Source organism: Dermochelys coriacea, chromosome 19 (assembly GCF_009764565.3).
Source record: "Dermochelys coriacea isolate rDerCor1 chromosome 19, rDerCor1.pri.v4, whole genome shotgun sequence".
NCBI lineage: Eukaryota > Metazoa > Chordata > Testudines > Dermochelyidae > Dermochelys > Dermochelys coriacea.
Window position 1 is genome coordinate 12,870,687 of NC_050086.2, and position 26,408 is coordinate 12,897,094.

A 26,408-nucleotide genomic window follows, 5' to 3' on the forward strand; every position below is an offset into this window, starting at 1 on the left:
AGGCTCCATCTCTCCCATTAACTTCCTGAGATTATGGTAATCTAATTTCCTGTATTTCAACAAGAGTGGGATATGCTCTCCTTAGGAGCACACTGCAAACTACATTTTAAAAAATTGTTCTACATCTTTTTTCTATCCCTGCTCTTTATCACCATCTTAGCAGTCTGAATTTGTGAGTCTCAGTGGTGTTCCCATTGGACAGCCATGCACATCACAAAACCACACAACTGGCAAATTGAGGACTCCCAGAGAAGTCAAGAATTGAACAGAGACTAGCTTTCCATTATGGTAGAAGCTCACATTCCCACCGATGCTGCTAAACCTATTAAGCAAATAAAGAAAGAACTTCGTGCTACAGGGCTGTCAATCTGGCACCAAGTGGACATGATTTCTTTTAAGCAAAAAAACAAAAACAAACCTGCTAAAGCCTGAAAACAACACAATTTCCCTGCAGATTTTATCCTTTCCATTTGCTAATATCTCAATTTCAATGCAGAAAAAACGGAAAGGGGTCCAATCTTTCCACCTCTTTTTCCAGGAATTCCATACCCCCATCTTTGAGAGCATGAGACTGATCCTCTTTTTTCCAGCTTGCCTTCAAGGAAATACTGCATCTACCTCAAAAGGCCTCTCCCCAAAAAATTAAATTCAATTCCAAATGACCAAGCCCTATGTCAGTGGCTTGAAAGAGCTATAGAAACCAAATATAGTTGCACTTCCGTGTGCATTAATAATAACCCTGTTTAGCCAATAAAAGAAAGGATATTGAATAGAACTCATAACTTGCAAATTTACAATTATGCAGGAGATAGAGCTTGCAGGTCTTCTCACTGAAGCAAGAAACACAATCCTGCTTTTAACATACCAGGTGGTGTTGTCAGTGGGGTTCCAGTTTCTTGGCAGTAACCAACAGGACGAATATATGGGCTGCTAGCATCACACCTGGATCAAAAGGAAAGAATTGGCTCCAGTCAACTTTAATGTGAGAAGAAACACAGCAGATCAAATCCCATCTGATGTTTCTTTGCTGGGGCAGCAGATGCTTTTAGCGTGTGTGATCATGATGTACAGCACAAGTGCTTCCTTGCTGGAATTCACAAAAGCTACATTTTCAAGAACTGACATTTAAGTTGCCCCAGCAAGACAGGTGAATACTAAAGAGCCAAAGTATGTGTTTGTGTAGCTAACACATATTTTCTAAGCGCTGTTCTTTGAAACCTGAACCCACTGAATTAGTCTGGGCACAGATTTTCAAAACTAAAACACAAAACAAGCAAACAAAAACTGTAAAAACACATACCACAAAAAGCCTATGCAAGAAATAAAAGTTATGGCGGGGGAGGGAGGGGTGATTTGAAGACTTGAGCTTACAACTGTGTACATATTTCATTAATTGAACCTGAAGCCAAGTGGAACTTGCCTGGCTTCTGATTTTGTTACAAATCCCAAACTTGGTCCAAGTACTTGAAATTTTGAGAGAACATAACCCAAGTTCTGAGAAAGCCCCTTCCTTCCCATGCGTTCTGAGGAAGGGACTGATGGTTTCATACCAAACCAGGCAAAACAATGCAGCTTCAGCCAAATTTTGTTTTGAAGGTTTTTTTTATTTTTATTCTAAGTTTTTTCAAATCTGAAACTCAAAATGAAACGTAGAGCAAATGTAAAACCTTGTAGACTAAGACAGTAATGGAACCAATTCTAATGCCCTGCAAACTAAAACTGCAGCGTTGGACACATCTCTGGATGAGACTTATCTGTGGGAAGGAAAACATCAGAACATAAGAACGGCCACACTGGGTCAGACCAAAAGTCCATCTAGCCCAGTACCGGTCTTCCGACAGTGGCCAAACCAGGTGCCCCAGAGGGAATGAACAGAACAGGGAATCATCAAGTGATTCATCCATCCCCTGTCGCCCATTAGCACAGTACAAACAAGCAGGTGCCTATTTGCCTTCCTGGAGTAAGGAACAACTGGGAAAAGAGTGTAATAATAAAGAAACAGCCACCACATACAGAGCTGATGGGTGAGAATCTAAATGCTTTGTATTGCTTTCACAGATCAACAGCTAAGTTTTTTTTATAAATTAAACTAAAGACTGGACACACTTCTATAGTATACATTGGGATATATGGAATGGAGAAGAAAGGTGTTTCCTTTACAAATATTCAATATGATCTCATGGTTAGCTGGGACCAGGACTCAGGAGACTCTCACATGGAATGTGGCATAAACATAAGAACATAAGAATGGCCATACTGGGTCAGACCAAAGGTCCATCTTGCCCAGTTTCCTGCCTTCTGACAGTGGCTAATGCCTGGTGCCCCAGAAGGAATGAACAAAACAGCTTGTCGCCCATTCCCAGCTTCTGGCAAACAGAGGCTAGGAACACCTTCCCTGCCCATCCTGACTAATAGTTCTTTTTATCTAGTTCTTTTTTGGACCCTGTTATAGTCTTGGCCTTCACAACATCCTCTGGCAAGGGAGTTCTACAGGTTGACTGTGCATTGTGTGAAAATGCACAGTCTCTTTGTTTGTTTTAAACCTGCTGCCTATTAATTTCATTTGGTGACCCCTAGATCTTGTGTTATGAGAAGGAGTAAATGACACTTCCTTATTTACTCTCTCCACACCTGTCAAGATTTTATAGACCTCAATCATATCTCCCCTTAGTCTCCTCTTTTCCAAGCTGAAAAGTCTCAGTCTGATTAATCTCTCCTCATACGGAAGCTGTTCCATACCCCTAATCATTTTTGTTGCCCTTTTCTGACCCTTTTCCAATTCCAATATCTTTTTCTGAGATGGGGTGACCACATCTGCATGCAGTATTCAAGATGTGGGTGTACCATGGATTTATATAAAGGCAACATGATATTTTCTGTCTTAAATTATTAAAATTAAACATTCACCATCTAAAAAAAGGCACCCTGAGATTCTCAGATGAAAAGTGCAATAAAAGAATAGGCCACAATTTTCAAAAAAGAGTAAGACCCTGATCTAAATCCATTGAATTGAAGGGAAAGACTTCCATTGATTTCAATATATTCACAGAAGGCAGTCAGACACAGGTCTCCACCCCAGGGAGGTGATAGCTGGAAGCCAGAAACCTTTAAGAGGATGCCCTTGAAAGACCATGAAGAGAGAAATACAGGTGCAGTTACCTCAAAACTGTGACAAGGCCACTTATTTAGAAGCCTGAAAATGGATTCAGGAGACCCAAAGCACTCTCACTTAAAAATCTTAGCAGCTAAGTATTAGAGATCATGTACTTTATAGCAAGATGATACAAGGAGAAAAATATCACAGTATTTGCGGATACAGTTTGGAAATAGTTTTCTTTACCAATAGTCATAACTCTCATCCCAGTTGTCGAAATGAATTAGCAGCCGGTTATCCAACATATCAGCGATGCTTGCCACGCACATCAAAGATGGATTCTTTTTGTCCACTGCCTCTAGTTTCATTCCTACCCGAAAACCAGATGGTGTGACAGGCTAAGAAATAGCATAGAGGGAAAAGGTATGTCAAGCTCTATGCCAGGTCATTTAAATTACTGTTCCAAACCTATTTGGTTCAGGTTATTTAAACAAAACACTGTAGTAGCAGAAAACAATATCATACTGTAACTACTTGCTTGTCAGGAGGGTTAAAGCCCAGATTTCCATGTGTTCTGACAACAATGCCCATGATTTCTAACAATGGCTTGGTGCAATCTGAATACTGCTTATGTTCAATTACACCAGAGCCAGGCAGTTTAGAGACAGAGTTACAGATGGCCCTTCTGGTGATGAGTACTGATTGAGGATGGATACTAGAATTGCAAGCCCTACCATATTAATGGAGGAGGAGAAGTCAGATGTGGCTTGTGAGTGTCTCCAGGTTATACAGGTGGGTCAGTCCAAAAAGCAGAGCCAGAATTACATGCTAAGGCCCTGATCCCTATAAAGCAAATCCTCCATCCTTTTGCAATATCAGGGTAAGAATACTTTGATTAGGCTGAATGGGAAATGGTGCTGTTCAAAGAAACCAGGAGTCCACTTGACTAACTCAGGATGGGGAAAAAACAGTGGTAGTGAAAACAGAAAAATGACAGAGATATAGATAAGCTTGAAAGCTTGTCTCTTTCACCAACAGAAGTTGGTCCAATAAAAGATATTTCCTCACCCACCTCTAATATCCTGGGACCAACACAGCTATAACAACATTACAAACAGAGATATGTTCAGGGATGAACACCTTTGTGTATAGTGCTGGATAAACAGGACTGGTGAGATTCTTAGAGTACAGGGAAGTATCACAAACATCTAGAAGCTGAGACCTAAGCAAAAACAGAGTATTACAATTTATTTAACTAATGCTAATGTAAATCAGTAGAAGAGAGATCAAGGAGGAGAGCAAATATATATCTCTGCCTGGGAAGTTAGTGAATGTTGTGGGGGGCCTTGGGGATGGAGAAGTAAGAAAATTACTCTGGTTTCCCATCCTACAAATAAATTGCTGTGGGAAACTGCTCCCATATGACTCCAGTAAGTTCTTCAGTGTTACAGCTTCTGTCCTGAGCATATAAAAAGGACATGTTTATATTCTGGCCAAAGTTTTAGGCAGTGCTTACTTAATATCAGTCGTATTTTAAAATACATTATACCCGATGCCACCACTTACTGTGCTGAGGGTCTTGAAAAGGTTTTTCGGGGCTGCTTGAGCTTTGCAATTCTTCAAATACAAAACCCAATTAAATTCCCCTTCCTTGTAACCTAGAAAAAGAGATCAGAGATTGTTTTACTTTGTTCCTGCCATATTCAGATTGGTTTTTCAAAAATGGAAATAACCTAGAGAAGGATTTGAACTTTGCATGATACCTGCCCATGTACAATCTTCAAGGGTTATGCATTTCAATTAACACATGATTCCCTCTTTTACTGCACTGTCTAATCATTAATCTGAAACTTCAAATGTTTCTAGGAAATGGAATGCAAGAAAGAAAGTATAAATTGTGAACAAAGACATTCACTGATTTGCATGCTCACGCTATAAAGAATTGCTAATTACTTTCACTAACAATGCCAAGCACTGGGAATATCAGTAAGAAATTGGTTTGCTCTTCTGGCAATTGTCTTCCCACTTCAAATCATTCAAAGTAGGTTTGACATGAAACAAAACATGGATACTAAGGGCAGCTGGTTCACAGCAAAATGTATTCCTTCTTGTACAGGTTTATTTCTCCATGTACCTTTTGGAGAGAGCAGCTTGTGACCTGTCTTTTCACACCAACCAACAGGGTGGATATCTGGGGAGTCAGCATTAACCCAGAAGTCATAGTACTCAGAATAACCATCAAAATGTAACCGCATCCTGTATCCTTGCACCTACAAGCACAAGAGATTGCATTATCTTAAAGGGACATTGACAAATGACATAAAAATACTATTTTTAAAAGTCATTAACTCTCTTTCCTTTGGGTTTGTAAAACTGAAAGGAACTTTAAAAAACTAATTTAGTTTTCAAAATTCAGTTTTACTTTTTCCATTTAAGCTGTTTGCTTACTTTTTCCATTACACTCAGGGCTGGTCTACACTACCATTTAAGTCGATCTAACTTATGTCACTCAGAGGTGTGAAAAAGCCCCATGCCCCTGAAGCAATGCAAGTTTCGCACTGTCCACATCGGTGCTATGTCAGTGTGAGACACTCTCCCGCCGACACAGCTTCCATTTCTCATCAAGGTGGAGTAACTATGCCAGCGGCAGAGAGCTCTCCCATTGGCACAGTGTGTCTTCACCAGACATGCTCCAATGGCACAGCTACATCAGTGCTGTTGCACCGATGTGGTGCTGTAGCGTAGAGTTGCCCTCAGCTTGGACAATGTAAAATAAGACTTGTCAGTTTCATTTTCTTGTTCTCATACTGTAGCCCTACATTGCAATGTTTTGGGTTGCACATACTACAAGAGAACTGCAGAGGGTCCAACCCAACCCAACCCAGTTTTTCAATGATTTAAAAAGACACTATGAAAACATTTCTATTCGTATATGTTTTACAAAGCCTTAAGGCCCGGTTTTGAAATCCTTGCCCATTTCAATCCACTGGGATTGACTGGGGCACTGTGCTGGGGGAAGCCCCCTTGGACCACAATCTGGGGCTACAGCTCTTCTCTGGCTCTCACAGAGTTCTCTCCCTGCTTGTGGTATACAAGAGTTTCTTCAAGCAAACAAAGGAAAAGGGGATCTTTCCCTCTCCCTCCCTGGGGACCGGGAGAATTAAAGTAAAAAATAAATAAATAAAAGGGTATTCAATCTCTTAGGCAGTTTCTCCATCACCCTTTTGTCAGTTTGCTTATCTGCTGGCTTTAGTATCCTTGATCAGGGCTAGGGGCCATCTTTAGGCCCTCCCCTTTCGGTAACCCGACTCAGCTTCAGGAGCGGCAGGCTCCACGACTATCTTCCTCTTCACTGATCTATTCCTGTAGTCAGTTGTCTCCGAGGCATAGCAGTCTTCCCCATAACTGCCACCCATTGCTGTGACAGATTTTCCCCTTTTCAGCTTCCTCCCCTGCCAGGCAGAGCAGGCCTTGTAGGTGTGTCTGTGTTGGCTTATTTTATCCATTGTTATTGTGTCCATTGTAAAATGGTTCCCTGGTTGTTCCCCCTTATTTTAGCTAGCACACACATTCTGTTTCCAGCCTGCTGATCCACTTACCTCCCTAATCCTGTTTCTTATGAAATGAGGCCTCACCCATGTCCAATTACTCTTGTCAAACCAGGCCTACAGTCCGGTTAGTGCTGGCTGAGTCCAGAGAAGCTCATTAGCTTCCCCTCAATTAAGGTGAGGGAGTGCCCCCTTACAGGTACACATGTGAGTTAGAATTACATAACAGCTGAAGGATCTGGTTCCAAATTTAGATCCTCAACTACATTCCTTTAGCTTTCAGCTCAAACTTCTCCCAGCCCTTACATTATTTTATTTTTTTAAAACAATCTAAAATATTACTCCTCCTTAGACTTCTGATGTTGTTTTCTAATGAAAAGGAAATCAAATCCAGGAAGAACAATTACCTCAACAATGGTGAGGACACAAAATAAAGATGGGTGTCCAGGATCCAGTCCCTCTAACTTCATTCCAACTTTAAATCCATTCCTAGTTTGTGGGAAGGATTGATACTGTGGGGAAATTAATGTTGCAGGGAAAAAAATTGTATTTCACTTTTAGAGACACAACCTATTTCAGAATACAGAGTAGCAGCCGTGTTAGTCTGTATTCGCAAAAAGAAAAGGAGTACCCGTGGCACCTTAGAGACTAACAAATTTATTAGAGCATAAGCTTTCGTGAGCTACAGCTCACTTCATCGGATGCATCCGATGAAGTGAGCTGTAGCTCACGAAAGCTTATGCTCTAATAAATTTGTTAGTCTCTAAGGTGCCACGGGTACTCCTTTTCTTATTTCAGAATAGTCACCAGAAACACTAAAGACTTCTGGTTTTCAGTTTAGCAAAAACTATCATCACTAGATATCACTTCAGTGTTACCCTTGCATAATTTTTAATTGTTTCCCATGACTGGATGCAGGTGTCCTCAGTTGTTTCCTGTTCTGTATCCCTTTTAAAATGAGAGGTGATGTCCAATGGTCAAGCACAGTTACATGGATCAAAAATAGCATCATCACGTGTCACTAATATATCTGCAGATGACATTCTAAACACTCACTGTCAAAGTATCTGATTTTTTTAAGAACTAACTTGGAAGTCTGTTTTAATTAACTACAGGTACAAGCAAATCTTTTAAAATGTCCCAAGGCAAGTTTAATTTTTACATAAAGGACCCCTTTTATAGGGCCCCAATCCAGAAGGCCTGCCATAGGCAAAACCATTGGGGATTTTTGCCTGTGTCAGGATTGGGTCCGTACTACTGTCATTATCCCAACAGAGCACATTCATTCTTTAGGGCTTGTCTACATGTGGAGTTATTCAGGACTAGCTGCTCTGGAATAACTTCATCACCTGGTCTATACCAGAGGGGGGGGATACATCTAAGTTATGCAACTTCAGCTACGTGAATAATGTAGCTGAAGTCAACGTACTTAGATCGACTTACCATGGTGTCTTCACCGCAGTGCTGCTGCTGCTTCCCCGTCGACTCCGCCGACGCCTCTCGCAGCAGTGGAGTACAGGAGTCGACGGGAGAGCGCTCGGGGGTTGATTTATCGCATCTAGACTAGACGCGATAAATCGATCCCCATTGGATCGATCACTGCCTGCCGATCCGGCGGGTAGTGAAGACATACCCCATGTGTGGGTGTTCCTATTCTGGAATAAGAGTGTTTTCTTCTGGTTTAGCTTAATCCACTTTGAAGAAAAGTGTCCACACATGCAGTTATTCAGGAATAATTTGTACACTCTAAATTCACATCCAACCTCAATCCGAATTAATTTTCAATTATAGATAAGCCTAAAGAATAGGTTCTGCAGAACCTAAAGAACTGGAACTGCAAACAGCTTACTGTAACTGCAAACAGCTTACTGTAATACAGTGAAACCTTAAAAGATTTTCCTTTCACTTTATGGTGGTCTACGTCCTAAAAGTTGCTGAGTATCCTCTACTGCCAACAAAGTTGGTGGGATTTGTGGGAGCTCAGCACCCTACGGGTTCGGGCCCTATAGATAAAGTTGCACCATATCCAACTTTTCTGTATTCTGATTTAGACACAGCAACTGGATGCTACTTCTACCCTCACTTGTAATGACTGCCTCTTAATAAAATAATCTATAACAGTCCAAGATTCAAGCATCCAATTAATTTTAACAGTGTTTTAATTAGTAAGGCTAGAATCATCATCACAAAACCACCAGTCATGAGTAGGACATATAAAAAGATATTAAACTACCCCTTTCCACTGCGACTGAGTGATCTGCTAATAGCGGATTTACTTATAACTAATTGAAGCAGACTAGAACATTATTTGTGGCCAAGATTAAGTGCAAGGACTATAAAGGGTGTGTAAATGTCACCTAGACCCACTGTTGCCTTAAAAGAGAAAGAGATTTAAAACAAGTCAAATATTAGCTAATCATATCTGAAATCTAGAGAATTAATTCTTCCTCCCCTGAATTAACTTCAGTAATAATATTTTGCCCCTTTATACTACTTTTCAGAGAATCTCAGATTATTTTACAAGGATTAACTAATTGAGCCTCACAGCCCTTCCATGAGGTAAGATACATTATTATATTTGTTTTTAGTGTGAAAAACAGTTTTCCTGTTCCACAAAATTTTTTGAGATTTTAAAAATTTTCCTTGTCCTGAATTGGGACAAAAAGTCAAAATTCTCGAAAATTTTCACAAACCAAAAATCCAAAAGTATTTTTTGTTCGGGTCAAGCAAAACATTTCATTTTGATTTTGACTGCTTTTTATTTATTTATTCAAATTGAATTAACTAACTTTTAAAATATGTCTGCCTGAACCAAAAATCTGCAATTTTGTATTTATTAAGTGTAAAAATGGAACGCTTCAACAACTTCAAAACCTTTTATCCCTCCAAATTTTTTTGAACTGTAAATTTGTTGAAACCAACTCTTTCCCACAAAAAGTTTGTTATGATTAACTGGCATTTTTAAATGAAAAAATGTTGAGTCAAAAAACTGCTGACCAGCTTTATTCATTTTACAGGTAGGGAAACTGAGGCAGGGAGGTTGCATGACTTGTTCAATCTGCAGCTGTGGGGTTCTATTCTTCACTCGCTGCATGTCCTTGGGAAAGCTACTTAACACCTCTCTGTATCTCAGTTTTCCCATCTGTAAAGTGAAAGTGGGGATAACAATGCTTGCTCCCTTTTACAAAGGACTGAGAGATCTACAAATGAAGAGCGCTTTAAGTGCAAAATATTATTATTGCAATGCAGCAAAAATCAGCAGTACAGCTGGAAATAGAACACAGGAGTCCAACAAGTCCCCTTCCTCTAACCACCAGAGCACACAGCCTCCATAGAAGATGCATAGCGGGGGTTTTTTACACCACTTACGGTGCTAGAAGTCAACATTTTTTATGCTACCTGCTTATACCAACCCAAGCACTACTTGCAACTTGTGGTGCCAGGGAAGTCTCCAATTCTGGCACCAAAGGATTAATAATTCGGTGATGCTGCATTAGAATTATCAAAGCAGAAAAAGCATCCAAGGGGCTACCAACCTCTTTGAACAGTTTGAGGGTAGCAGCTGGCATCCGTTCCTCTTCCAAGTAAGAAACCCAGTTCCATACCGTCTTCTTTCCAGGAACAACTGAATAATCAAAAACAAAAAGAGATAACACTTATCTCATGGAGGACAGAATGCTGAATGGAGAGCAGCCATCTCCTCCCATTCCTTCCCACTAACTGAACGGCCACGACTACCATCTGGAGCAGATCCAGATGCCAGACCAGCCCTCCTGGAATGCTTAAAGATTAGGTAACAAGAGCCTCGGAGGAGCTCAAAGCTCAGTCAGGGAGCCAAACACAGCTGGTGACTGCTATCCCCATCACTTTTAATTGCTGGTGAACTACACTAAGAAGCTACCCACCTTGAGGAAAATACAACCTCCAGGCAATATTTTGACTATCTATTTTTCATTAGAAAAAAATATGTTAAATTATACGCCAATTAGTTATGGCACACAGGCTGCTGGCAAGTTGCCACTGGAGTGTTGGTGCTGCAAAACTTGGACAGTCCTAAAATGGGAACTTCAGAAGGAGGAAAATAATTTCTCCACCCAATATCTTGCAGCATAAATAAGGGGTGGGGCTCAAACTAAAAACAGCACAGAAAAGGCATACAACAACAGCTGAAAATAAACCCATAATGAATCAAATGAAAAACCAAACAAACTTTTGTTTAACAAATATATTAGTACGTGTATAGTGAATACGATCACAAAGCAGGTGTCTGGATTCAGGCTAGCTGAAGCACACTAACGAAGAAAAAGTTTTATTTTAAATGGGTATTAAAAATTAACCCAAATTATCTATAAATATCTCCCTTCGAGTACATAATAAATCTCTAAACCCATCACCTTCAAAGTCTGTAAACAATTCCCTATTTATTTACATTACATCTTCTATTCAGAATTTGCTGCATACAGATATGATCCAAAGCTCATTGAAATCAATGGGAAAAGACTCCTATTGACTTCAATGGGCTTTGGATCGGGCCCACGCTTTCTAGGTTCTTATACTGTGCCCAAAACGGAGGCGAGAGCCTGTAATATCCCATCTGATACACTGCAGAAGGTGGATGTACAAAAAGCGAATAGGTGCCTAACAAAGGTAATTATTACTCTGAATGTGTAATGGGCTCCACTGAGCTTGTTTTTTCTGTTTACTATGATCCATCTTGTAATAGCTGGTAAAGTTTGCAAACAATAAGAAAAGAGACCATGAGCTCAGCTCACCTTGTTTTAGAGGTTTAGTATTTCTGCGGCTTTTCATATTATTTGATTTATTCTTCTCCTAAACACAGATATGATTTAAAAAAAAAGTTTAGCCATATTGTTATCTCACCCCGAGTGGTCATTTCACAATGCAGGTACGATAAAGATGTAACATGTTACTAACAGAAATATTCTTCTTAAATCAAACCTGTGAGTGCATTATGGTAATAGCAGGATCTTACATATTCAGCTACTTTTACCCTAAAGGATCGCAAAGTGTTTTACAAATTGTTTCCACCATAGATAGACTCATAGACTCACAGATATTAAGGTCAGAAGGGAACATTATGATCATCTAGTCTGACCTTCTGCACAATGCAGGCCACCAAATCTCACCCACCCACTCCTGCAATAAACCTCTCACCTACGTCTGAGCTATTGAAGTCCTCAAATCATGGTTTAAAGACTTCAAGGTGCAGAGAATCCTCCAGCAAGTGACCCGTGCCCCATGCTATAGAGGAAGGCGAAAAACCCCCAGGGCTTCTGCCAATCTGCCCTGGAGGAAAATTCCTTCCTGACTTCAAATATGGCGATCAGCTGAACCTGAGCATGGGGGGAAGATTCACCAGCCAGACACCCAGGAAATAATTCTCTGTAGTAACTCAGATCTCATCACATCTAACATCCCATCACAGGCAATTGGGCCTATTTACCATGAATAGTTAAAAATCAATTAATTGCCAAAATCATGTTATCCCATCATACCATCTCCTCCATAAACGTATCGAGTTTAATCTTGAAGCCAGATAGGTCTTTTGCCCCGACTGCTTCCCTTGGAAGACTGTTCCAGAACTTTACTCCTCTGAAGGTTAGAAACCTTCATCTAATTTCAAGTCTAAACTTCCTCATGGCCAGTTTATTTATTCTTATGTCCATATTGGTACTGAGCTTAAATAATTCCTCTCCCACTCTGGTATTCATCCCTCTGATATATTTATAGAGGGCAATCATATCTCCCCTCAGCCTTCTTTTGGTTAGGCTAAACAAGCCAAGCTCCATGAGTCTCCTTTCATAAGACAGATTTTCCATGCCTCGGATCATCCTAGTAGCCCTTCTCTGTATCTGTTCCAGTTTGAATTCATCCTTCTTAAACATGGGAGACTAGAATCATCAATGATCATTTAAATAAGTCACCATGGTGTAATAAAAACTGAACTCTCTATTGTAGTGGATTGAATTCATTGTCTGCACTGCAGGATTTGCAGCAATTAGCAACCTTATTACTATGCTACACATTAGATTCACACAAATTTGTTTTGTGGGTAAAAAAATCACTTCTTCAGTGGCATCTGAAGTAGTGGTTTTTTATGCACGAAAGCTTGTGCCCAAATAAATCTGTTAGTCTTTAAGGTGCCACTGGACTCCTTGTTGTTTTTGTGGATACAGACTAACATGGCTACCCCCTGATACTTGACACAAATTTGTGTTCATCTATGCTAGTGCGTGGATACATAGAAAGGATATTTCACCAGCCATTGAAGGAAACAGAAGTTCTGAGTAACTGCTGTCACAAAAAGACACCTCTAGAAACTGTATTTTGTCTTTAAACATCACAGATTATGTCCAATAACTTGTAAACTACAAAGAAGAAATGTTATCATGTTAGTTCATCCAGGGTTGTCACTTCTTGAAGCAAAGCAAGAAAGGCAAAATTTGAAAATCAGAGCCAAAATATGTCCCATGCCCTTTAAAAGCTTTTTTTTTTTTTTTTTTTTTTAAATGAGGGCAGGCGAAAAGGAAGGGGAAGATGGACGAAGGAAAATAGTTTTGATGTCTTGCATACAACCCCTCAGATAAAAGCTGAACAATGGGATGAATAAAACTTTACGCAACATAAGAAACTTCAACCTGTGTCACCAGTAACTGCTCCAGCTGAGCTCAGTGTCACAAAACAAGCAAAACACATGAATATAAATAAAAATACTCTGACATGGCAGCCTGCATATCAAGTAGCGGAGTGTGGACCTTTCAAACAGAGGACAGTAGAGTTCTGATTTTATGAACACTGATCTTGTGAACAGCTTCTTTCCCTTGATCAGCAAGGTACAAGACTATGTATTTAAACAGCAAGCAGAGGTCACAAGCACTCCGAGGATGGGTGTATCGACCTTCCCATGCTCTGGTGAAAGTGCCTTTGTAATGGACAAGTCATGCCTCAGAAATGGTTTTGCAGTGTTTTGAAGGACAAGAAGAAAACCATGTGGTACAACTCCTAAATTTGAAAAGACTGAGGGATTTAGTGGCAAAGAAGGGATATAATTTTCTCAAGCAAAAAATATCAGTGATTTATTTCACCTGTGACTACAGGCACACTACAGTTTTTTCAACACTGCTGGGATATTTTTGTTTTCCTACTATTAGTCTCTAGATATTTTAATGTACAGAAAGGTCTGCAGATAGCACATCCAATGCATGTGTAACACTGAACTTAAGTTCCAAAGTCTGTTTCAAATGTTGATAGTATAGTTTTCTGTAATGTGGCTTTAGATTGTACTCTTAGGTACAGGGACCTTGCCGTGTATATATTTTTATGACTGTAAAGGACTCTGCACCTCTCTGGCACTAGATATGTAAATTATAGGTGTGGACAAATTATAGTCTAAAAACTCAATTGCGACTTCATGTCAGTTTTCCACCAACATAACTCCATTGATTTCAGTGGACATATTCCCAATTTACACCGGTGTAATGAGGTCAGACTCAAGTCCGAAAGATTCATGGAGCCCACCAGCGTACACAGAATACACCCTTTGATTTGATTTTCTTTGTATATTGACAAGTAATCTTGTTTGTTACAATTCCATTCAACCAAAGTGCACGCCAATCTCGTTTACCTCATCATCATCTACATTTTCATCCTCATCCTCAGAATCCAGAAGAAGTTTCCTCTTCCTTCGGAGTCGCTTGAGGGGTCTGTTAGTCTCATTAACCTGGCAGCCAATGCTGACATTAAGGTTTCTACTGCTTATTCTGTTTCTGCAATCAGCTGGGATGTCTTGAGAGTCACTGCAAACAGCCACAATTTAAAATTAAAAAAAACCTGTTCTACAACCAGTGTATGGATTGTGTGGAGGGCTTGGGCTGGCAAATAAGAACTGAATTTAATATTTGTGGGAAGAGCCAGATTTTCTATCTATCTTAGAAACTTATATATAGGTGAGGAAGGATTAGATTTTTATCAGTACACGTGTGTAAATACTGATTTCCTTGTTCACATACAAATCAACTAAAAGATTTTTCATCGATAATAATCTAAATGTACAGACAGAAAAGAAAGAAAAATGCTGCCTGAAACCTTATTAAAGTTTGCTTTAAGTATATTTACTATATTTATTTTGGTATGTGATGTTGACTGTGTTTTAACTGTTACAAAGCTTTAACTTTTTGAATCTCAGTGTCTACTGTCATAAAATTATTATCTGAACCCCCTCTATAATTTTGTAGAACTGGGAAAATTTAAATAGATAAAAATCTAATAAAATGCTTAAAAATAAACATTGATATTACCTGTTGAAATTATAGAAATAAAATTCTGCCAATTCTACTTATATGGCCCTGTCACCACAGTATCTGATCACCTCACAATCTTTAATGTATTTACCCTCACAACATCTCTGTAAGGTAGGAATGTACAGAAAGGTATTGAATGTACAGAAAGGAATGTACAGTGCTATTATCTCTGTCTTACAACTGGAGCACTGAGACATAAAAGGACTAAGTGACTTACTCTAGGTCACACAGGAAATCTGTGGCATAGCAGGGAGATGACCTGGGTCTCCCAAGTCCCAGCCTAATACCCTAACCAACGGACCATCCTTCTTCATGGGAAATGTCAGATTGACAGACCAGGAGGCTTAAATCCTGCATGTATCTCCTGAGCAGGTACAGCACACACAGTGGCAATGCAGCCAGACTTGAGCAGCTGGCACTAATTGACCTCTTTGCTGGCAATCTTGGCAGAGAGGCCAAAGACTGAGGTCCTGGAGAGCGAACTCTCTTCTCTTCTTTATAGATGGTACTTCAGGACAGGACTAGGGTGATCAGTAGGCTTTGCACTGCTGCTGCCAGTGCTGTGCTGATACCTGCTCTGTTGATCTATTGCTGTCACTGCAACGCCTTCCACAGATGTTAAATTCTCATTAAACAGGAAAATGATATGAGGTTTCTTACATGTCTTTATGCTGCTGAGCACAGGTTCGAATACAAAACTTCCCATTCTCCAAGCAGTCCATTTTCCCACAGGTTTCACAGGCTGGGATGTCAGAACTAGGCACTTTGTCTTTGGGCTCTGCAGAAGAGGAACGAGGACAATGATTAAAGAAAAAGTTGTAAAGTTTTTAAATGCATCACCTCTCAGTCTAATCCAAGGAGCTCTCCCAACGCCCCTTATAAACTTTCATTAACTAAGCCTCACACCCCCTTTAAGAGAGGTAATTATTATCTCTGATCTGGTATTTAAAGAGAGTGTTTTCTGCCATTAAAGCCCAAACCACTCATATCTAAAGAAGGTGTGATATTTTAATATTAGGGAAATTCATGCTCCCCTGTAAAGGTGTCAAAGAATTAAATCTCAAGGCTCTAACCAGGGTCCAATTAGAAGACTTTTTTTTAAGTGCCCCTATAGCTTTGAGACAAGTGCAAATTTTGTTTGAAATTTTGTCAAAAGTGAAAAATTTTCAAATTTTGTTTGAAATTTTATCAAAAGTCAAAAATTTTTTGGGGGTGCTTGTAACATGCAAATGTGTTTTAAAAGTCAGTTTTTACATATATTTTTCATACTTCTTGAAAACCTCTGTTAAGAGGCCCTAGAAAAGCCTTGTTATAGGTATCCCATTAAAAGTATCTGAAAATATCTCTATATATCATCCTATCAAGCTGTGTATTTGGTCCCTCGGCAGTGCACAAAGCTCACCTTCAGAATCAGTGCCAGAGGCCGCAGTGGTATTGGTTGCAGCCGGAGTGGAAGCACCAGGGTTAAAGCTGGCTATTTTGGCGTTTATTACTGAAGCCAAGAGAGTTTTTATGGCTTCTGCTTCAGTAATGATTTCTAATGTTCCAAACTCACTTAAACGGAACTGCAGGTAACAAAAGAGAGGAAGCGGCTAAAGAAGACAAGCAAACTAAACAGCAGCAGACTGGCTTCAAAGGGGGAAAGACAGTGCATGAGATTCAGTATGCAAGCGGAGCTAGTGCATACTGAAGTGCTACTGGCAAAAGAAACTGCTTTCCATAAAATACAGTGTCACAAAAAAATCCTATTTTACCAGGAAATGCCTGTTCAGTGGTGGTCTCATAAAAAAAGCTATTGATCTGCTTCAGTGTTAATACAGAAAAGCTACGTTTATTCTTATGTGCTTCATATTTTTTCCCTTTATATAATTCAAACCTACAGCGTTTCTAGCAAACAAACTGGAGCGACTTATATGTCCTCTGAAAGAGAGCAGCAACTTGGCCAAAACCCCTGTTCTGAGTTTTCAGAGTTATCCTATGGTGAATAAATGGACAATAATGTAGTTACCAAACAGTAGCAACCCACCTAAAAATCTTCTAGCAAGTAGGAACTGTTAGGAAAGAGGTTCCTTACCAGCAACTGCAGTTCTTTGGAGAATACTACACACACCTGTAGGATGAGACGCCCCTCCCCCCCGCCCCCACATGCACTCTACCATATCTTTGGGCTTTGGGAACCTTCCATAAATGCAGCATCAGCAGGGATTGCACCTGTGGTCCTTCACAGCACTAAGTATTTTAAGTTAGAGTTATAAGGGGTCATGCAGTTCTCAATCCCATCAATTCCTTCTATTAAACTCAAGAGCCCTCTGGCAAATGAACTTTACAGGAAGATGGGAGGCAACATTACTGAAGAACTATAGTTACTGGGTGGTAACTTCTCTTTCTTCTTTCTACAGGGTGGCCTCTGCAAAATCCTGCTTGTAGAAGTCTAACAAATAGAAGAGATCCCTTCACTGGAATGGGGTACTGACCCAAAGGTGGATCAGAGAGTCTAGCTCACAGGGCTATATCAGAGTCTCCCCTCAGGACAGACTGGAGAGGAACATGACTGTCCTTTCAACCTCAAGGTGTAAAGATCGGGCATGCAGAACAACAGTCCAGGGATCAGCTCCCCCTGAGGAACAGATAACAGCAGGTATGGGCTTGTATCTCTTGGAAGCTGAGAGAAAACAACGCATACTACAGTACTTTAAAGTCCTTTAAAGTCTGGACTGGATACAAACCCAGAACCCAAATTGAGTCATTCTGGAAATCCAAACTGTATCACTGGTCAGGAATGACCTAAAATTTGTCTAAACTATCTACACTATCAATAACTATAACAAGCTATCAGGAAATTTGGGCAAAAAGTGAACAAACAAGAAAATCCTTCCAGACACAGAGCAAAGGTGTCTATACTCACAGCTAGCCATGGAAAAGGAAGGAGCTGAGACAGCTGGGAACTGCATGGATTCTTACAACCTTGGCTTCAAATGTCTGGGGCCCTAGTGGGGTGCTTGCTTGGTCCAAGCAGACACTGCTTTTCTAGCAAGTTCCTGCACAGCGCCAGTAAGCGCAGTCTATAAGTGCATGTATGCAAAGGTCACCACAAGGAAGAATGGTTTCAGAGTAGCAGCTGTGTTAGTCTGTACTCGCAAAAAGAAAAGGAGTACTTGTGGCACCTTAGAGACTAACAAATTTATTAGAGCATAAGCTTTCTTGAGCTACAGCTCACTTCATCGGATGCATTTGGTGGAAAAAAGGTTTTTCCACCAAATGCATCCGATGAAGTGAGCTGTAGCTCACGAAAGCTTATGCTCTAATAAATTTGTTAGTCTCTAAGGTGCCACAAGTACTCCTTTTCTTTTCACAAGGAAGAATGATTTTCTTATGATCTTGGAATTAATTATACAACAAAAACAAACAAAAACTAACTGCCATTCCCTCAGATCTCAATATCCTCTGCAATATGGAGATGGCTACCAACAACAAGAGAAATAAACTACCAGAGGTCACTCACGCTAGCAGACTCTGTGGCAGAGTTTCCATTCACACTAGCATACAGATTGTATATAACTCCTTAAAAATCATAACAAATCTCCACCTCACCAAACCCAGTTCACAAAAACACTAGCCCTGACTGCTTAGGCCCACTGACAGAAGCATCTCTTCCTTCTCTCCTTCAACCTTACTGTTCAGAATATCGCTAACTCAGTTCCACCCATAGCTTATAAAAGCTCTCCCCAAAACCCTCTCCCCACTCGTTTGAGCTGCAGCCTGTATTCCTCACAGCTTCAAAAACGCTGCACCAGAAGAAACATATTTCTGCCCTTGAATCCCAAAGTAACCAAGAGTATTATTTTTATTTAATTGAGAGCAAAGATAACCCACCCCAAACAAATGGTAATTATATACATGGGATTCTGATGGGCTTTTCTATAGGGGTCTTTACATCAGTTTAATGAGAAAACTAACTCCTTCTTGAAATGGTGGAAGAACACTAGTGGAATGGATGGAAGATATCACAGGCTGAGGGTTCCTCAGAAATCCATACAATAGTAACAGACTGATACTGTGAACAAAAAGTCACAATGTGGAGCCTCACCAGAGCTCTGGTGTCCCATTAAGCATCAGAGCTAACTACTGAAGGAAGCAAGGATATTAAAGCAGTCTTGCATTAAGGGACTAGATTCTTGAAAATAATGAGATATACAGAGCCTTTTAGATATAAATCATCAACTCAAATCCAGCCCAAACCGGTAGTGACAGAACATTGTTATGTTACCATCTGATGGCTCACCTGAGAGCACATGTGCTGGCGGGGCTCTGTCCACTTTCCAGCGCACAAGCATTCTCATCAGAAAAACCATCACCACCACTGGCGTCTTTATTAGAAGTCTCTGAAGACTGAATGAGCCATGGAGTTGAACTCTACTCTTACTCCTAGAGGTTCCTTCTGATCAAGGACAAGGCACATGAGTATATGGGGTGGCTGATTCTGCTAATGCCTGCACTGTACCTGCTCTCGAGTTAAACAGAGGATTTCAATCTGCAAAACTGCAGTACAGCATATTCACTAACTCTAAAGTCACATGAAAATTTTTTAAAACATTCTCCTTAATAAGAGACAAAAGAAACGGAAATTACGAAAAACGTAACTGTGCTGTTTTCCTCTCCACATGCAAGAATTCTGACATACATGAGGGAGGAGGAAAAAAAGAGGCAAAAAATAAAAGGGAACTGGACAGTGAAAACAAAACAGAACACCTTTATTTTGGATCATAATAGTGAGACGCACACCTGCAAGGCTAGTTAATGATGAACAACCTGGACATTTGTACCACACTCAGTCACTGTGGTACCTGAGGCCTCACCTTTGTATTTGGTAATCCTGAATTTAAATGGTTCTGAATAAATCCCATCATGCTTTGCAGACACTACACTGTTATTCCAGAATCAAACACAGCCATCTCTGGGGAGGAATATAACTGCTATTTAAGAGAACAAGAGGTTTTCTTTTAGGAAGTGAAGAATAAAGTCTCCAAATGAAAGTACAGGGGAGTACAGGAGACAAGTTAGCCATTAGAAAGTAATTATCCAAACTGCAATTTGAACAAAACCCCAGGACTCCTAGGAACTCCATGAACTTGATTCTGTAATACTGACATAAAACCTGAGGAAAACTCCCATTGATTTCACATCTCATATATTGATCAAAACACTTCAGACATACAGCGTCATGCATGCACTTATTCTTTTGACTTCTGTGGAGATACGCCATGGAAGAATTTGCTTCATAGACTGAAGTAAGCTTTGAATGACTGGGTTGCAGATTTTTCAAAGAAAAGGGAGGGGGAAAAGTGAAAGAAAAAGACCAATGTTTTCCAGTGAGGCCACTGATTTTGGAATGGATGCCTAATCTGAGACATGTGGAGCCTGATTTTCAGAGGCTCTGAGTACCCACAGCTCCAGTTCACTTTGTTGGAGCTGTAAACGTTCAGAACCTTTAAAAAAAAAAATCAGGCTCAGGGTATCATGTTAAAAGAAAAGGAGTACTTGTGGCACCTTAGAGACTAACAAATTTATTTGAGCATAAGCTTTCGTGAGCTACAGCTTATGCTCAAATAAATTTGTTAGTCTCCAAGGTGCCACAAGTACTCCTTTTCTTTTTCGAATACAGACTAACACAGCTGCTACTCTGAAAGGTATCATGTTAGACATCCAAAAAAATCAGTGAAAATATGGCCTGAATAATTTTAAAAGTACAACTGAAATAAGTCTGTCAGGCAACTTGGAAAACACAATAAACTAATGGGGTCATTTTCTTTCTACCATATTTGTGAACAACCTCCTCCAAAAATCTCAGCTGTGATTTATTTACATTACAGCCACTATCAATAAGAAAGATGTAGCTAGACAATAGCTTAGAAAATAATCACAAACATAATAAAGCAACCATACTAAAGCAATATCCTACAAATATTCATTCGTGAGAATAGCCTTTGCTCATTATGGGCTGAATTTAACAGGATTTCTTGCCTGAATAAGGTGTACCCACACAGCTGAGAAATGGCAAGTCCAGGCCTTAAATGTATGAGTAGCAATGAATGAAGGCTCTTAAATACCTCCTTGCAGCTATAATTATGACACTTTAAATTAACTGAACAAGAGTCGAGAGGAAAACAAAAAAAACAAAAAAAAATCAAATCCAGACATCTCACTAGGAATTCACTACTTGTTTGGTGACTCCAATTCTGTTTTGTTGTAGTAGCAGCTGACGGGATAATCATTTTAAAGCAAGTCTTTTTTTCTAACCAAAGAAAAGAACATGTGCTAACTTCCCATGCATTACTAAATGCTTGCTCACTTTTTTACCCTATTCCTTGGTTTCTTACTTGTATGTTGCTACCTGGCAAGGTAGCAATGCCGTCTTTCCAGTCTAAGGCACCCATTACATTGAAATCTGCAGTCGGGGTGATAGTGGGTTTTCTCTCCGAGACACTCTGTTCTATCTTTCAGCTTAGCCTTTGGGTTTGTTTGTTTTTAAATTTTTAAGAAAGAAAACTAGGGGTTGAAAACAAAACAAAAGAGAGGCACAGAATCAACAGGCCTGTCACTTACATTTCATGAAGGATTTTAAGTGATGCTGCTTATGCTTCATATAGTTAATGGCTTTCAAAAGATGGAAAAAATGTCAACTTGTAATTTGCTCAAGGCACTTTAAAAAAAAAGGCGGTGGAGGGGGGTGAAACAAATATGCAGTTTCTGGACAAAATTACAAAACAGAAAGCTGTGACGCTCAATTGGGTTTGCATAATTATTGTCCATTTTACAGTTTATGGGCAAAACCTTGGTCTCTCAAGGCCATGGGAGCTTTGCAATTGATTTTAAATGGGACTAGGATTTGGGCCAACATACACATGCGCACATACCCCCATATTGCTGTGGCACTGGGGTGCATTAAACAATTTTAAAGAGTAGTATTTTCTTAGCAGCACTGGCAGATTGCACTGTTATTGGTCGTCACCTCCTACAGTGTTTACACTCTAGGACTGCTTTGCAACCATATAGAAGTTAAGTAGAAATATCCAGCAGGAGAATCAACTAAAAGCTATATTGCTATGTGGACTAAGTGTATCTGATGACAGCAACAATACTAATATAGCATTTCATATGCAATAATCAATCATCAATAAATTGTACTTCATTGCCTGGCATATACAATTTAAATAATACGAATACTGAAAAAACTGGCTGCTTAAAAAAAAGGAAATTCACTTCTCATTCTTGAACTAGAAGTTTTATTATTTTTCCTATCTGACCACATAACCTACGATGTTACCTTAGTAAAAACAGGCCATACCAGGGACAAATTCAATTTAATCCTTGTCCTACAGAAACAGGCTTCAACTGCCATGGGGAAATCATACCACCATTTGATGTCAAAGTCTCTTACACATCACATCATCATCATGTTCCAAGGCAGAACTTCATTTCACTGGAGGTCAAAAGCTCACCTTTAAGGTAGGACAAGTCTCACTCCATGCAATCATGTATCTCTAATTCAAGCAGCTTAGGGAGTGCTGTATGTTTAACCTGATTAATTCATTTGTGGGATGGACATTTGCAAACAGTACTTCTAAGCACCTCTGAACAAAACTAAGTCCGCTGTTGATGTCAGCTATAAGCATCGCAATCTGATTATTTCCCTTGGGGCTGGTTTATTTTCTCTATGTTTTTAAATTTAAAAATCAAAACAAGGACAATTGCTTTTGCACCCCGAGAGACTGGCAGAGATACAATCACCATATACTGTGATCATGATGAGTCATGCTGATGAAATTGGGAATCTGTTAGCTACATTTATGGCCCAATTCTTGAAGGTGCTCAAGAACTTCAACTCCCACTGACTTCAACAGGAGATACAGAATCTTACCATCAGGCTCTTAGTGCCACTAGCTAATGGATGAGCAAACAAAAATTCCACTAAGTTAATACAGAGATCACATGACAGCATTACACTCTTTTACCAAGACACATTGGTACAGTTACTCAGGATCATCCTTCATCTAAGTATTCTTCATCCAGTTCCAACCCAATACATGAATATTTTAATACAGACTTGTTAAGCTGTAAAAGCCTATTTGTATTCTACAGTTTGATGCCATGTCCTGCAAAGATACAATGTATCACACGATTTGTCATTCCTCCAATTCCCCCTTTATTTTAAAGGATCTTTATTGCAGCAAAATACCCTCAATCCCACACCAAGTCAGAGTTTACATTTGATGTGTTCTTACTGTTGGCACCAGAATATTATTATTGGAGTACTGGAAAGAATAGTTCCTAATAAATAGATGGAGCAAGAGATGGAGGACTGAGTCCCTGGATTCTGGGTTCTATTCTCTGTCACTTACCCCTTTTTATGCCTCAGCTTGTCCCCTTGTAAAATGAGGGTTAATAATATAGACCTACCTCAACGGAGGATTAATGAACATTTGTATAGATCTTTGCGCAGAAGAAGCATTAGGCAAATGCTCAGCACTGTTCCCCACCACATTCCCAAGAGGCCCAATGCTGCAAGGTGCAGAGTGCTCTGGGGCACTGAGCAGGATTCGGTCCTGGGTCAATAAGAACATTTGCAGAGGTCTCACTGAAGCCGGAGGCTTTGAGGCCACTCAGATAGTACAGCTTGGAAGATGTTAGTTTAAACCAGTGGTTCTCAACATTTCCAGATGACTGTACCCCTTTCAGCAGTCTGATTTGTCTTGCATACCCAAGTTTCACCTCACTTAAAAACTCAGTGGCCGTCCAGCTCTGAAGGCAGTGCCGCCACCAGCAGTAGCACAGAAGTAAAGGTGGCAACCACTCTTTGCGGCTTGGGAGTACTATTTTTAAAATCCCACTCCCGCCCCACCCGCAATACCTGCTCCCACATTGTTTGTTGAATTTTTATCCTTCTCCAGCTGTTATGGCAGTGGATCCTGTGAGACCCACAAGATCCCAGACCCGGTGCAGAGCTCTGGAGTCTGTTGTAGTAGGCCAATAGGATGAGTCAACATACCCCCTGGAAGACCTCGGTGTACCCCCAGGGATATGCATACTCTGATTGAGAACCTCTGGTTTAAACTATGTGAGTTATTTAAAACCAGATCAAGCAAAGCATTAGAAAACACAATGTATGCAATAAGCTCGTACTGGCCAGAGCAGGACTAGCTAAAATAGGCCTTTTTCATCTCCATGTTTCATAAATCTAATTAAAAAAACTAGAAAAATATCATAATAAAGAAATTACTTTTCTTATAATGCTCCTTTTATAATCCACTATCAGTAAAATCTACATTACAATAAAACCAATATAGCCCAATAAAGAGAAACAAAATGTTCAATTAAAAGAGATGGCAGAAACCAGCTTGAAACATTGGAAAAAGCTTTTGCCCCAGTATGTAATTGTTTTTCTTTTAACTTTCAAAAAGACCCAGAAAACATTACTGTGCCAGAAGACTGGATGTCCTGTAACTGTAATTTAAAATGTGGCAAAACTAGAATGGAAATTTCAGCTCTAAACAGCAAATTCTGTTTATAAATGATGCAAACATCCTGGGAGAGATAATAATTTACAATGAATACATCATAGTCCAGGTTTGGACATAGTCCATACCACACTTTGCTTTTCAAAAGGTAGTGGGTAGGTGCATAGAAAGTGGGAGCCAAGAATGCCACAATTTTAATCTTGTCTCTGCTACCAAATCACCTTGTGGCAAATCACACTTAGGACAAACAGCTTGGATCTTCAGAGATGCTGAGCACCCACAGCTTCCATCGTCTTCAGCAATGGCAGTTGTGGGTGCTTATCACCCACGAAAATCAGTCACCTTTTATTTCGGTGTCTGAATTTGGGGTTAGGTGACTAACTTTACGCACCCATATTTGAAATGTGGCCATTAACATCTGTCTCACTCTATTTGTAAAGTGCAGATAAATAATACAGACATCTCCGGCAAAAGTGTTAGGGTTAATTATATTTGTAAACAGCTTTCAAAATATAAAACATTACAAAAGATCTAAATATTATTAGACTTTCAGGGAAAGGACCGGCTTTCAAAAAGAGTTCTACTTCACATGCAATCAGCCTGAAACCTTACTACACAGGGAGTTCAATGTAGCTAGAGCAATGTAAAACTGGAGCAACATAGTGGTGAATTAAGACCAAAGACTTTTAAAAATCAAGTAACAACAAGTTTTCAACCCTTCTGACTATGCCTTTACACAAGGCAGAATCCCAACTGAAAAATACTCGGAGTCAAGAAAACCACCTCATTTTCTGCTCTTCTGAGAATGACTGGAATTATAAGTTTCCTTTTTCCCAGAAACAGAACTGGGAACCTATTAGAACTGGACTTTTCATTTCAACCAATGCAGCGTGGAACTGACAAGACACACCTGCAAACAAGTTTTTCAGAACTTCCTGTAAAAACACTTTACTTGAAACATCCATCATCTAGATGCTTCAATCTGTAAGTGTCTTTGCCTTCTATGAGTGATTGTTTCAAAGCTCCATATTACCTCACTTTTTTATATGACTTATTTAACAAATATCTAGAGCACAATGCCTGTAACTGACTCTATTTCTCTGCTGATTATAACCAAAAGTGAAGAGACTCAGGCCTTTTCCTAGGTTACAACTAATCTAACCTCAAAAAACTGCCCTGAAAATGACAGGTTTCAGAGTAGCAGCCGTGTTAGTCTGTACTCACAAAAAGAAAAGGAGTACTTGTGGCACCTTAGAGACTAACAAATTTATTTGAGCATAAGCTTTCGTGAGCTACGTGAGGCATCCGATGAAGTGAGCTGTAGCTCACGAAAGCTTATGCTCAAATAAATTTGTTAGTCTCCTAGGTGCCACAAGTCCTCCTGTTCTTTTTGCCCTGAAAATGTATCAGCCAGACACACAATTGTTTGCCTGCCCTTCACTGTAATGATGATGACTGACACTACTTTACTTGCCCATCAGAAACTATGACTTGCGCTGGGCAAGTAATATTTTGCAAGGCTCAACTAGTCTTCTTACCAAGAAAGCCACTTACCACTGGCATCCCGTCAATCTAGCCAGAAACACAACGGATGATCAAACCCTGCAGTGGAACTAGAGTTGCGCCACAATTTCAATATAAATTACTAGCAGCCACAGCAGGCACTTAGTGCATCAATGAGATACAGTTGCTCATGCTGTCCTCTGTCTCAAGCTAGAAAACACACAATGGACCATACTCAGACAAAATGCTAACAGCAGCCTTCATTCATTATGCTTTCTATTTACTTCTCCCATTCTTAGTACATGTGTTTGCAGTGGCGAGAGGAAAGAGTAGTTATGACTACATAAGCAACCAAAATGCTATTAGACTCAAAGACTAGAGAAGGATGGTGTAGGAAAGGGAGGATGCTCTTTTGGTTCAGACACTG

The 26,408-nt window shown here is 39.8% G+C and overlaps 1 protein-coding gene across 4 annotated transcripts in view; it reads right to left on the reverse strand.

The window, feature by feature from the left end:
* The window catches only part of LOC119845389 (lethal(3)malignant brain tumor-like protein 4), a 70,151-nt gene extending 48,611 nt beyond the window's left edge, over window positions 1–21,540 (reverse strand). Inside the window, exons 1-11 of one of the 4 annotated variants that reach the window (XM_043506187.1) lie at window positions 21,341–21,540; window positions 16,366–16,528; window positions 15,624–15,741; window positions 14,288–14,459; window positions 11,415–11,472; window positions 10,179–10,267; window positions 7,050–7,154; window positions 5,229–5,364; window positions 4,661–4,752; window positions 3,341–3,492; window positions 866–942 (exon numbers count right to left, since the gene is read on the reverse strand). In XM_043506187.1, coding sequence (XP_043362122.1) covers window positions 866–942; window positions 3,341–3,492; window positions 4,661–4,752; window positions 5,229–5,364; window positions 7,050–7,154; window positions 10,179–10,267; window positions 11,415–11,472; window positions 14,288–14,459; window positions 15,624–15,741; window positions 16,366–16,528; window positions 21,341–21,397 — 1,219 coding nt within the window. In that variant the 5' untranslated portion in view covers window positions 21,398–21,540. Of the gene's footprint in view, window positions 1–865; window positions 943–3,340; window positions 3,493–4,660; window positions 4,753–5,228; window positions 5,365–7,049; window positions 7,155–10,178; window positions 10,268–11,414; window positions 11,473–14,287; window positions 14,460–15,623; window positions 15,742–16,365; window positions 16,529–19,245; window positions 19,323–21,340 lie in introns of those variants that run through there. The other 3 variants (XM_043506186.1, XM_043506189.1, XM_043506188.1) reach the window with 3 other exon arrangements.
* Window positions 21,541–26,408: the final 4,868 nt, after the last annotated feature.